Source organism: Prosopis cineraria, unplaced genomic scaffold (assembly GCF_029017545.1).
Source record: "Prosopis cineraria cultivar Desert tree isolate PC_DT_omini unplaced genomic scaffold, ASM2901754v1 PC9, whole genome shotgun sequence".
Lineage (NCBI taxonomy): Eukaryota > Viridiplantae > Streptophyta > Magnoliopsida > Fabales > Fabaceae > Prosopis > Prosopis cineraria.
Genome location: NW_026555340.1, coordinates 32,809,876 through 32,823,492, shown reverse-complemented (window position 1 = coordinate 32,823,492; position 13,617 = coordinate 32,809,876). Strand labels below are relative to the sequence as shown.

Genomic DNA, 13,617 nt, shown 5'->3' with positions numbered 1-13,617 from the left:
GTTCCCTCTTCATCATCTGGGGATAAACATTTGTACTAGTCAGGTTACGGATGATAGGAATTAGCTTTCCATTTTCTTTTCTTTCAGTATTTTCCCCATTGTCGTTTGTTAATTGCAATCGCAGATTTTATCACTTGCTCGTTGATCTTTACACAAATTGAAAATTGGAAGGAAAAAAAAAAAAATACAGACCAAGGGAATGGGGATCTTTCCATACAGTGGAAAATGTGGGGAGAATAGTAAAATACAAGCAGCATGGTAGCAAACACAGCCAATACTTGGAACCTTATAAGAATGTCTTTTGGTCCTCTAATAAACGTGCTCGCTGCATCCTCATGGTCTGTGGAAGAATTCTGCAAAAGAAACGAATAGAAGAGTTAACCTCGAAAGCCTTAGGCACGTATATATATTACATACTCTTGGGATCGAATGAAAGCGTATGCCTGTATCATTGATTCCATGAATTGCCCCATCACTGTTGAGAGTTGTAAAACATTTTGGTAAACGTGAGAATAACTTGTTCAAAATCAACTGCTTTACATAATGGTGCCTGCATCGACACAAACAGAAAGGATGCCTGCTAAGTCAGGTGAAACAAGCTGATTCATGAGGATATTTTGCAGTAACGAGTGAAAGTAACCAATATTTCTTAAACCAACAAGCATGACTCAGGCAAAATACAGCAGCGTAGGAGTCGGTTCTGCTTCCATGTTCTAAGCTGGTGGTCTAGCGGTGTGGGTTATTAGCAGCAGAAGATTTGCAATACTGAACAAGCTTGTCATTCTCCCGAGAAAGAAGCCGTTCACATTGTGACAGTCTCCTAGTGATCCCAGCACTATCCAATTTTTGAGAGCTCCTATCCTGTAAACGAGAAAACGAAGGGCACATGAGTGAGAACTGCGAAGTAACTGTTGCGGCATAAATAATGAGTCAGCATGCCTTAATCTTTGACGAGTGTTGGACAAGTTGGTTATCTCTTGTTGCGGAAAGAGTTTTCACCATATCATCCAGTTCTGCAACCTTCTTCATGAGACTGGTCTTATCCATCTACAAGAAAAACGGCGAGAATTGATAAACGATGCTTCATCATAAAATAAATTAATATTTACTGGGGGCGAATATTACAATTGAAAAGTTTTGAAATATGTGATATTTTCAACCTTCAACATTTCCCTCTGTGCTGAAAGCAATTGATCTCGCTCTTGGAGTCTCTGTAAGGCTATTTGGGAAGCTATTATATCTGCATCTTTACTTCTCATCACCAATTTACAGCTGAGTGACATGATGAATGAATTGAGAATTATGGCTAAGAAAGTCTGGAGCCATTATAACCCCTGCTTGTGCTCTTAACTCATAGAATGAACTTATAATTCAAACAGAAGGATGCTTCTGTTTAATTCACAATTTGGAAGCATCCCTAGCAAGTGACTAATAAATGTCAAAGTTCCTTTTAGATAATAAGAGGAAACTCTTCCAAATGCCCCCATACACGGATGATAGTAGCTAAAATATTTGACAAAGATGCTCGTGCAATCATAACTATTCCAGATAAAAGGCAATCAGATCGCATTACATAGGAGAAACGGATTATTAAAACATAATTTCATTATACTAACCTCTCTCTTTCTTCAATCAGTTCATTAATCAGCAGACTTTGGTCCTGAATCTCTTTTTCCTAATAAAGATAAACGATAATTAAGATGACGCATAGTAAAATAGACAATACGTCATGGTTTTGGCATCAAGTACCTTAGCAAATAACTCCACTCTTAAATTATGAGCCTCTTCCACTAATTTCAGAATCTGGTTTTGGTCTACCAAAGTCTAAAATGCAAGAAGAAAAAGGTTAAGGGAAAGGGAATGAGAAACTGCAAACGAAAAACTCTCGTTTATAAAAGATGAAACCGAAACTTACTGCGTAGTTCGTGAGGTCCATTTTGACACCTAGAAGGTCCCGAATGACATCATGGGTCATGCTTTCGGTAGCAGCCAGCCTTGTTTGTAGCAGGCATACCTGACAGATATGAAACACAATCAGCACATGAGAATTTTTCGGTTAACAACATCCAAAGATTCTATTTGAATTCAAATGCTATGCACACATCCAAATTGAGAGTATTATAGAATCTGGATACGGAACTACATGCTAAACAATTTTCAACTACTTATGATTCAAGTGACCCTCAAGAGAACTTCAATGGAATCATTTAACTTTTGTATCAAAACTTCATTTTTCCTTTTCTTTCGTTATAAGATTTATAATTATAATTCTTATCATCTCCGCATGAAGATTATACGGGAGTTTGGTTTTCAAGAATCTATGCAGTGATATGGCAAAAAAAAAAGAAGAAGAAGAAGAATATATGCAGTGATAGTGAAGGGGGAGAGAAACGATCTGACCTCCTTCTGCCGGCTAGCTGCTAGTGCTTCTAGTTCCTCCACTCGGAGATTTGCCACAGACAATTCCTGATCTTTCTCCTGATTCATCTGCTGAACAAGATTTGAAATGCATCTGAATGGTGAGCTAGAACCTCGTGCCCTCATTGAGCTTTTCTCGACCTTCTCCAATGGTGCTGTTGATGTTAAATTTGACATTTCCTTTTTCACTTCACGAAACATGGACTCCAGGGTTTTGTACTATTAAGGATGCGGAAGCAAAAGAGAGTGTCAGACAAGCATACCAACTAGATGAAATTTACTGCTTGGATTCGAAAAAATACAGGTATTCTCAACAAAATTGGAGCCAAAAAGTTGCTGGAAGAATGTTATCTTAATGTGCTTTTACCTTCTGTTGGTGCTGCGAGGCCTGAGCTTCCGCATGCAATACGACTTCAGATATGTACTCTTTCCATTGTTTAATCTTTCAAAATATGAACAATGTCAAAATTCAAAACTTGCATATGATTCAACTGCCCTTTATTTTCAGGCCAAAAAAAAAATGCTTTATGGAAGATACCTGCTTATCTTGTTCGGCCTTTTCCTCTTCAAGAATTCTTATCCGATTAAGTGCCTCATGAAGTTCCGTTATTCTACGGGATGGTTGTCTGCATCAGAATTTTTTGTTGGACATTCAGATGTTTAAAACCAACAACCAACAATACTGTTAAGAAGAGAACAATTATTAAACCCTGAATTTCTACAAAAATAAATCAAGAGAACAATTCTAACCTAGACATTTGCTCTTCAGGTTGTTGAACTTTGATGATATCTGAATCTGCATTTTGGGGTAAACTGTCAACTGCTTGCAGTCTCTCCTCCAAAGCTTGGAGTTTCTTTTCTAGTGAATCCCTAATTAAATGATGTCTTCCCACCTCTTCATCCATTTCATACACCTATAGCGATAACGGATTTTATTCATTAGAAAGATGATCTGATCCGGAATAAGTGCTTCCGTAAAACACCAAGTATATTTATTTTGCCACGCCATCTTAAGTGTCAAGTACATACGATAGTAAATATTTATAACATGACATTGATCATTGTCCCAAGACTTCCCATACACAGTAATAATACATGCAACTAACCTTTTTCTCTAAAACATTTATGGTACCCTCAAGCTCCTCAACGGAATGTTCAAGAATCTTGACTTCCTCTTCCTTCTGTTCAGCATAGAGCTTACTAGCCTCTGACTTCTAAAAGTGAGAATTAAGATTCACCAAAGGAAATTCCATCTATTAATTTCATTCGACAGGTGAAGACCCCAAGAAAAAAAAGAAAGAAAGAAAAAGGAAGTGTCAATGGCTTCTACCTGACGGGCTTCTATGGCAATGGCTTCCTTTTCGTCAGCCAATGAATAAGCCATCTCAAGTTTGTCATTTAAGACAGAAACTTCCTCATGAAGCTGGTCTCTCTCTATGATCGCCTTCCTTAATTCATCCTCAATGCCTTCCAGCAAGGAAAGTGAGTTATTTTCCAGTGAAGAGGTCAAGTTAACAATTTCTTTCTCCAAACCTTTGATCACATCTTTCTGTTCATTCAACTGCTCCTCGGCTTCAGCCTTTTTAGCATAGAGTTCTTTCAAAATCTCCCTTAACTCAGTATTTTGATCTGAAAGTTTGCCGATCAATTCTTGAGCAAGCTTAAGCTCGTGATTTGAAGTGGATAAGATCCTTTCAGTTTCAGCAAGAGAACCTTCAAGTTTTCTATTCTGTACCAGAGTGTCTTCCAGATGATTTGTTTTTATCTCAAGCTCATATCGAACTTGGCTCAAAGATGTTATTAACTTTTCAGTCTCCTCCTTAATGTCTTTTCCGTTGGAAGCTAACTCCTGCAACAGCCTAAAGTCAAAAAACAAACCCTCCAGTAGCTCTTGTTTCCTCTCTAATTCCTTTTTAAGGGCCATATGTTCATACATTAAATTACTATTGGGCAAGTCCTGCTCCTCTTGCAAAATTTGGCCTGCTTGATCTCTTTTCCCCGAGCCTTCATTACTTGTAGCCATGACAGACTCTGCACTGGGGCAAACTTCCAGAAACTTACACAATTTCTCTTCTTTGGTTGATCGGAAGTTATGCTTTACCCTAAAGAAGGGGAATTTACTCACAAGCTCCGTTATATAGCAATTTTTTAGTACGAAAGATACAAATCTTTCCTCCATAGCCCAAGAAATTATATCTTCTAGAGATGTTCTTAGGCCTTTTGTGGAGAATATCATCTCCCCCTGAGTCTGCAAAACGTTAGAAAAAATTGAGACGAATTTCTTCTCAACATCTGTTTGCACTTGCAAAAAACACTCTTCAAGTATAGAAACTGAGTTTGCCATCTCTGTCAAACTGGAATTGATGTGATCCTTCAGTAACTGGTTTTCTTCTTCTTTACGGCATATTGAAGATTTAAGTTTCTGAATCTCGTCTGTCAAGCTTGCTCTCTCTGTCATCAGGTTTTCATTTGCCTGCTTCCATGTAACACTCAACTGTTTTGCATCTTCATATGCCTTTGTCAAAGCATGTAGCATAAAATCTGCTTCCTTAACCGTTGCATGAGCTTGCTCAAATTTGGTCAAGCCATCATCAAGTCTCGCTGTCATGTCAACTAATATCTGAAATATAGGTAAACAACCAAAGAATATAAAAGTGCCTGCTTAGTTAAAATTCTGATGTCGAGCAGTGTTAAGAATTAATAATTATTAGATTATATAACTGTTCTTCAGTCATTTTAGGAGAGTCTGGCTATTAAAAGGAAGTTGGGTACCTTTGGATCATTTTGGTTGCCTGCCTCAACTTTTTGAATCATCAACTCACAAGGAGTCTCCTTTCTTTGTTCTGTGATTCAATAACATGATTAAGACCTTTCTAGTAATTTCAGATGACTGGATACAAAAGGAAGTTTCTTAATCAACAACATTTATAAATGGAAAGTGGAAGAAGTAGAAATGGAAGGAGAAGAGTAAATTGCTACCTTTTATGCAAGAACAACTTCCATCATCCAATTCTTTAAGAAGTTCAGAAAAATGAACATTCTGCTCATTAAAAGCTTTGTACGTGGCATATAATTCTTTTCTAAGAAAGGATGCTGCTGCTTTACTTTGGATTGATATCTTCACATGATGATCTGTATTTTCTGATTCTTGATTATCAGCTTGAATTTCAGATTTTGGATTCGCTATCTGTTCAGTTATTTTTCCAGGGAACTTTATTCCACATTTACTTCTGGATCCACGCAATATGCTTCCAGAAACAATGCTCTCAGTTTCAGTTGATGAATCGGAAACTGAAGAACTATCAGCACTCGATGCATCAAAATCCATGAGATCGTTGTCTATTAATGAGCAATTAGACAGATCCATTTCTGTGCTAGTATAATTCTGTATGATGCTCAGTTTTATATTCATGTCAACTAGTTCCCTTTGTATCTGATGTAGTATGTGAGGCCAGTCTTCCAACTTCAGAAATTTGTTTGTATCTGCTATGAGGGTGTCAGCCGCACAACATGCAGAACTGTTATTGTGCATATTTAAATCCTTTATTTTTATTCTCGTATCCTGATTTTGTTTGACAGGGTCCAGAACAAAGTCCCTACTAGCAGGAGAAAGGCTGAAGGCACTTGTTTGGAAATCGGCCATATGCATTTCTCTATCTTCACAAAAGGCTTCAGCAGCAGCATTCATCTCCAGTACTTCTGTTTTCGTCAACTCAACTTGAGCCATGAGTTCATTTGATATGAGATGATTCCTATCACCTTGCTCCTCAAAAATGGTCTGACTACCCAGCTTACTGTGCACATCCTGTTCAGGGATCGAAATATCTCCTGCTAAATCATTTGTATGAAAAATATTTTGATTATCAGAAAGCCATCTCACTAACAAAAATGCAGCGTCAGCTCGTTTATCTGCTTTTCTAAGCTGTTCATCTTTACATTTCACTTCATTTTCTAAAAACCTTAACATATCGGCCTTCTCATCCAACGACACTCTTAACTGAACGGAGTCTTCATTGTGTAATTGTTGAAACGCACTTAAGGTTGCAGTTGCTTCTTTTAAGGAACTTACCTTCAACTCCATGTCCAATACCATCTTCTGTGCTTCTTCCAAGCTACGTTCCAGCTTCTGAATTGTTTCCTCCTTCTCCATATGGCTTTTGACAGCCATGCCGATGTGTTCAGCAATCCTAGCGTTTCCTTCAGGAAATGAACCAGTGATGCTTTCTACTTGGCCACAGGCATCTCTGAGAGATCTAGAGCCATCTAGAAGAAAGGTTGTTAGCTCAAAGATTGCTCTTTCCCACTCCAAACACAGTGTCCTAATTTCCTCCTCTTTTGTAGCTACCATATTCCTTAGCTCTGTATTTTCCCGAGCAGTGGAACATAACCTCCCCTCTAAATCTGACTGAAGATTTGCAATCTCTTCCTGCAAATGCAAAATTGTTCTTGTTGTTTCCATCTCAACCTCGTCGCAGACTGATTCAATCTGGTGTTTTTGGGATAACTGAAGCGCCCATTTTTCTTGGTATTGGTCGTTAAGCAGCTTAACCTCCTCAAGATCCTTACTCATTCTTTCCAGTTTGGCTTCCAACATTTTCTGCCTGTTTTCTTCATTATTATTAGTGAGCATTTCTGAGGCACCTAAAGCATGTCCTTCGACATCATCAACTGTCCAAGTATTGAATGCCATCTCATTTCCAAAATCACTTTTCAGAGATACTGTACCAACCTGTAAAATATAAAGATAATGGACTTGATCATTAAAGAAAAAAGGACGTATCCGTATATTCTTTGACTAGTTTCACCAAACCCTAAATATAAGTTCCTGCTTTTGATATAGTGAATAATAAATAATCTAAGGAATGAAATTATTAGATATCCTCCGGTGGTAATTTTGTCAACAAATAATATACGCAAGATGTTTCAGTTATTGCTCAATGCTTAAGACAAAATTGCAAGGGAAGAGAGTAGTATCTCTTTTCTTGCTTCTCAAATTTAAAATCCTGAAATGTCTATCATATTCATCTTGAAAATACAACGCATTCAGAAGCATATAGAAGCGATCATCATATGTGTATAATATGTTTCTGCAAAAAACTCTAATAAAAACCTAACTGCTTTAAAAAATATGTTGAGCTGAAAATCATTCTTATATTTATTCTCACCAGCGAACATTTATCAGTCTTCATCAGTTCATTTGGAAGCTCAAATGAAGAATTTAGAACCTACAAAAATGAAGAATGATTAAATATGAAGAATTCAGCCACATGCTGAAAGAACTTTAGATATATCATAAGCAATTCTTACAGAATCGGACTTTGCTTGGTCGCAGCTAATATACTTTACAAGTTCTGTTTGTAATCTATCTACATCGCTGCAAAATAAATTAAGGAGAAAGGTAGAGATTAGAAAATTTAAGTCCAGCTAGACATTTCCGGCCTCGATTTATTTAACTTTGTCATTTCTAATGAGGAAACAAAGCAATGGCATAAATGGCCGAAACAGTCGTTTGGAGAATGAAAATAAGTTATTATGGTTTCTAGAGGCACACTGCCTACCGAAGCAATTTAGAATTCATGATCTGGCAATCTTCCAACTCTTGTTTAGTATCATTATCCTGAAATCAAAGAGTAACCGGCTAAAAATAGGACACTTAGAAAAGCTAAACTAGAACTGCATAATTATTAATTAGTAGATTATTTGACCTGGCTTTCATTTCGCATTGAAAACGTGAGTTTTTCTTGAAGGCTGACAACTAGCTGCACATGAAGCACCGGTTTCAGAAATCCATAATATCGATCATTGAGCAAGGTGAAATTACCTTTTAGAAGAGAATGGGGAAAACGTTAAGATCTACTTAACATGATCGCGTAATTGGGAAAGTTCTGTCAGCAATCTTTCTCGCTCTCCATGCTCGTAAAAGTCTTGGAACCTGGTCATTAATGCAACTTGATAATTGGCTTCCAGCAAGCGGATAAGAGCATAAGTTCTCCATTTAACTTACTGTCGCAGTTGGTGTAAAATTCTATCATTCTCCAAAGCAAGCCTGGTTGTCTCTGTGTTGTTCTCAATCCTCGCTTGAAGCTCCTTAATCTCCTTTTTCAAAGCCCTGTTTTCCTTCGAGAGGTGCTCCTCGGGCGACAAGGCACCATCTACTAATAATTCAAGTTGATCAATTTTCTCCTCACAGAACCTCAACTTAAATGCGGTATGTTGAGTATCCTCTTCCCTTTGCCGAGCCTACAGAGGACAAATGGATTTTAAGCTCGTGAGATCAATCATCATAGGTGCTTAACCACATGACAAAGCAACATAAATTTGGGCAGCGACATCTCTTAGTGTTTTTAGTGCGACTAAAGGGAGGAAACCTGAAAAAGGAATTTGTTTACCAAAAGTGGACATACCAAGCGGTTCAGGCGTTCGATTTCAGCATTTAAATTCTGAATTGCGATCTCAGCCAGTTTTTCTCTCCTCAATGCTCCTAACAAAGTAGCTTTCATGCATGTCATCTGCCAGATATAAAACACCTCTGACATCATTGGGATACAATCCCTTGAAAACTAATAAAGCTCTTGATACCAAGAGCCAACTAACCAGAGAATTTGACATGAAAATTACCTCTTTGGTTTGAAGACACAGCTTGTGGCCCATTGTTGCCTTCTCCATGAAAGAGTTGCATCCTTCTGACAATTCACTCAACCTATGAAGCTCAGGATATGGCTCCAAATTTGACGTGAGACTCCGAAAATTTTTGTGCTTTATCAGAAAGGATAATTGACTCTGTTCAATTTCAGTTAACAACACAGTTGAGGCAGCTCTGTGAAGTGACATTTCTGTGGGAAACTTTCAACAACATAACTATTACTGTCAATACCTTTAACTGTTGGATTTGCCACTGCAGTGCATTTATGTCGCCTGAAGTGCCTTCGTTTACTTTTACCTTTTTGGAGGACGAGGAAGAAAATCAAGGCATCTCTTATCAATCAATAGAAAAGAAACTTCATAATGATATGCATGTGTGTAAAATCACTGGGTAGAATGAGTAAATTGTTTGGGTTAAAAGAAGAAGAAGAATGATTACATTGTTTTGAACCAGCTTGGCTCGCTGAGCAAACTTCAAAGTACTTAGCGTTTCATTTGCGGAGCTGCATGAGCAGCAAAATATATATTAAGTATTTAAGGAAACAAAATAAAGGGCAAAAGACTATCACCTCATTTCAATAAACAGTTTTCCACAAACCAAATGGATGGGCTGACATTTGCAATCATCACTGTTTTTGAGTTGCCCCCGAGAGAATCCTGTATATAAATTTTTCAAAATAGAATAATCGTACTACATAGAACATTGTGTAAAGTTGTAGAATGTAGTTGCCAAGAAGAAAAATTCCTGGCTTTCAAAGCTCTATGAATGACCTGAAGAAGAAATGTAAGCCGTGAATCTCGATAGGGGACATGTCGTGGTTTCCCATGCGTCAGATCCACCAAATTCATTATGACCAAGCTATGTAGACCAAATAAAGGAATAATAAAGATCAATCTAGTTTAGTCAGTACTGTATTTGTGCTCAACACGTCACTGCAGTATATGAACAACAAATAAAAAGCAGGTCCTTAGTAAACTTACCCAAGTGTAGACAAGGATTTATTTATATTTGCTGCTTCTTTCAATCGTTCACTATCTGTGCCAGAGCTCTTCTGCCTACATAAATGTGGAAGTTAAAACAACTGTACAGAGGATACTGACAGTATGCATAGAACACTATGATCATAAATCAGTGCTTACCTTTCAGAACCAGCTAGATCTACCAAATTTAACCTTGCGAACCTAAAATGAGTCATAGAATCTTTCTCCCAACGGCTTTCAATAATACAAGTGAAAACGCTGTGAGACCGACTGCTCTTACAATTCATATGAGTTGCGGCCACCTTTCTATTTGCAGTGCCCTGTGTAAGCAATTATGTAGGATGATGTAAGTATGCCATGCATGGTCAAGCACTAACCTATGATATCAATCTAGGTTGTAATTTTACACGTTTGAACAGACCCCACCTGTAACACGAGCTTGAGAACATCGCTCACAGTTCCCACACTATATTCAGAAAGGTTTTCAACGTATACCCCCTTCTTTGTATCTTCTCTGAGCTACAGAGAAAACAGGACGTTATAGGCTCAGTTATTTAGAATGTGAACTAGATCTGGAACAAATTAAAAAATACAAATTTTGGATTACTTGCAGATTAGTGGATGAAGGCTCTAAAAGATCTGTTATTTGCTCATTGTATATCTCTAAAAAGGAACATTTGCAACTGTATCTCAGTTTATCATCCCTTCTGCTCTCTTCTTCCTACATAACGGAACGTGTTTGATAAACTCAATGTCAAAAACAACAGTAATCCAGGAAACCACATCAAACTGGTATAAAAATCATTCAAACAGAAACGTGTACATTCTAAACATCTCACCAGTTTAATTCTCATAAATAAAAAATCAAAAACTCTTGGCGTTATCCCGCTTTTTTCAGTTAGGTGTCCTTCTTCCTCTTTTATCTCACCCATCATTGTATACGTCTTGCCGCTGCCGGTCTGCAGAAGAAGCTTTAAGTTCAGCTGCAAGACAAATGAAATAACAACTAGAAAAACAAACTGCCCGAAACGCAGGCTCATCGCTCATACCTGACCATAAGCAAACATACAGCTATTATAACCAGACAAACAATTCTCGACCATGGGCATCCCAGCAACTCTGAACAGATTTTCCTGCACCAATTTATGCAGTAAGCATATATAAGAAATAAACATTCAATATGCTCCTTCATTTGTTGATTTTCCAGGCCTCTTGAGCCACAATCGTGATATATCTCTTTGAACAACCACAACCGTGATATACCCCTTTGAACTAATTTGCAATTCACTTCGAAAACTGAAAGAAGGCATCTCTGCCATGTTAAACAAAACAAAATTCACGTTGATTGAGAATTTTTTTGGTTATGTCGCACCTGAGATAATGTCTCGCATGCTATATGATCAAAGGTGAATCTGGTTTCAGGATGGCCAACCCAAACCAGAGTCTGCGCAGTTTCCTGTCTCAAGCACCGGCCATGTCCTTGTGAAAATTTCTCAATATTATTTAGGGGTCGAATTCTTATCAGTACCTGAAGGCATCAACCACGACTCACACTCAAGAAACTTGATGAAATAAGATATCAGGCACTGATTATGACAAGAAAATCAATCAACAAAACCTGCACATTATGATCCATCCAGAAAGAAGGGTCTTCTTTGAGCTCGAAATGCTGAACCTCCTCGGAAAATTCTGAGTTTGCAACTGAAACACCCTTAAAAAATGTACCGGAACTCCCTGCTTTTCCTCCTCCTGGGTATTGAACTCTGGTGCCAGGACAAATTCCCCCTGCGCCACCAAGTGAAATTCTAGAGGCATTTCTTGCCGGGGTGCTTTGCGCAGAGTTTGGCTCCGAATTTGCCTTTCCATTACGACCCAAAAATCTCGGAGTCCCATAGTTCAAGCTGAGGTTTCCAAACCTATCGGATGAAGCTTCACATCTTTTATCGGATGATCGACCCGACCGAGCTTCGAGTTTGTAATGAGAATTAGCATCAGATTCTTCAGGCTCCTTTTGGCACTGCCACGGGTCTGGTATAGTGTTCAAAGGGGTTCTCGGAGGTGGGTAGTTATATTTGTTTTGTGAGGCTTCAAACTCATTCTCGTTTGCTTCAAATTGAGGGTTCCTCGATGTGTTCCGACCTAGAGTTCGAGTAGAGCTTTCTTTAAACATTCTGTTACTCGAATTTTGCTTGTAGATAATGGACCTGTAGTCTTCAGATGACCATCAGAACTTCCGAAGCTCGGAAACCAGATGCAGTGCTGAGGGTGACGAATAAATAAATTATAAAACCGGAGGCCCGCCTGTTTTCAAATCAAACTGAAAATTTACGGAGATACCCTCCTACAAATGCAATTATTGATATGACCCCCAGACAGATTTGAATTTTAAATTCAAAGTCTAGTTCGGAAGCAAACAAGCAAAGCACTAAGCAGGCAGGGCCGAAGAGAATCCTACTGAATAGTGATTATTTATTTTTATTATTTGCAGTGTAATTTTGTTTGAAACACAGCTAAATATTAAATATGAGTATTTTTTTAATTGAGATTCAAACCTCAGTTTGTCACATTATAAAAGATTAGCCCATTTCTCTAAATGTTACCCCATTAATAAATAGTGATTAATTTTAATTTCACTGATGATGAAGTAATTTGTAGATCCCACCTAATTTGTTGGATTTTCTTTTTCATGTAATTTAAAATTAAGATTTAAAAGTTGGCTCCATGCTAACAGATGCTCCTTAAGATGAGAAGATTGCTGATTCTTTTTTTTTTTTTTTTTGGATAAGAAGAGACTCCAACTATGGGTCATGAGTACAATAATGGGTATCCTTATTTAAAACATGCAAAAAGCTAATAGCAAGAGAACTAATAGTCGTGTAGCCAAGTTCTATGTCTAGTGCTTGTTGAACTAAATCATTAGCTATTGCATTTGCAGTACATGGCAGATACATGAACTTAAGCTCCCGACTTCGTTTCCAAAGCTCATTTATATCTCATAAAATATTAGCATCAGGATGAGCAGTATTGTCCTCCTTATAAATTAGTCAAACAGCCTGAGAGGAATCTAATTCAATGATCACTTTATAATAGCCAGCATCCCATGCTAGACAAGTGCCAAGGAGTATACCCTAAGGTCCTGTTTGGTACGTGAGCTTAAATTTAAAGGGATTGGGATTGAGAATGGGAGTGGGAGTGGGAATGAGGCTTTAAAATTATGTTTGGTATGTGGTAATAATTGTAGGGAATGCTTATTTTTATTTTATTTTATAATTAAACATAAATGATGAAAAGACTATAATACTCTTTATAATTAATTAAAAAAATTGTAACCCAGAGCCCTCTTTTCTCTATGTCGATCAATCTTTACCCTCCTTCCCCCTCTCGCCCTGTTGCCGTCGAATGTGGTTCCTTGGTCACTGTCCTGGACAATCGTGGTTCCTCGCTAATGGATCGGCCAAATCATTCCCCACTAGCTCTCGCTCTCACTCTCATATGCATCTCTCTATTACCTCCTCCATCATTCTCCTTCTCCACACAGATCGAAAGTCGATCCGGTAAGTGCGTCCTTTACTCTTA

The 13,617-nt window shown here is 37.8% G+C and overlaps 1 protein-coding gene across 3 annotated transcripts; it reads right to left on the bottom strand.

Annotated features, from left to right (window-relative positions):
- Positions 1–443: 443 nt before the first annotated feature.
- On the bottom strand, positions 444–12,276 carry LOC129320198 (kinesin-like protein KIN-12C). Of its 3 annotated transcripts, none has more exons than XR_008595693.1 (35): positions 11,660–12,276; positions 11,414–11,569; positions 11,091–11,174; positions 10,881–11,000; positions 10,649–10,762; positions 10,468–10,560; positions 10,201–10,361; positions 10,042–10,116; positions 9,832–9,919; positions 9,659–9,717; positions 9,500–9,563; positions 9,293–9,358; positions 9,037–9,198; positions 8,823–8,927; positions 8,423–8,658; positions 8,281–8,350; positions 8,124–8,177; positions 7,977–8,035; positions 7,726–7,792; positions 7,584–7,643; positions 5,398–7,147; positions 5,191–5,261; positions 3,749–5,038; positions 3,525–3,632; positions 3,169–3,332; positions 2,957–3,044; positions 2,786–2,860; positions 2,401–2,637; positions 1,916–2,014; positions 1,750–1,824; positions 1,617–1,675; positions 1,161–1,272; positions 940–1,047; positions 641–861; positions 444–550 (listed from the first exon to the last, which is right to left on the bottom strand). XR_008595693.1 is itself a non-coding variant. In XM_054965477.1 (35 exons), exons 1-34 carry the CDS (start codon positions 12,209–12,211, stop codon positions 727–729), a joined length of 6,816 nt encoding a protein of 2,271 aa, XP_054821452.1. In that variant the 5' UTR covers positions 12,212–12,276; the 3' UTR covers positions 444–550; positions 682–726. The 3 variants fall into 3 exon arrangements, 1 of the variants encoding a protein (XP_054821452.1); XR_008595692.1 differs by having other exon boundaries at positions 660–861; XM_054965477.1 differs by having other exon boundaries at positions 682–861.
- Positions 12,277–13,617: the final 1,341 nt, after the last annotated feature.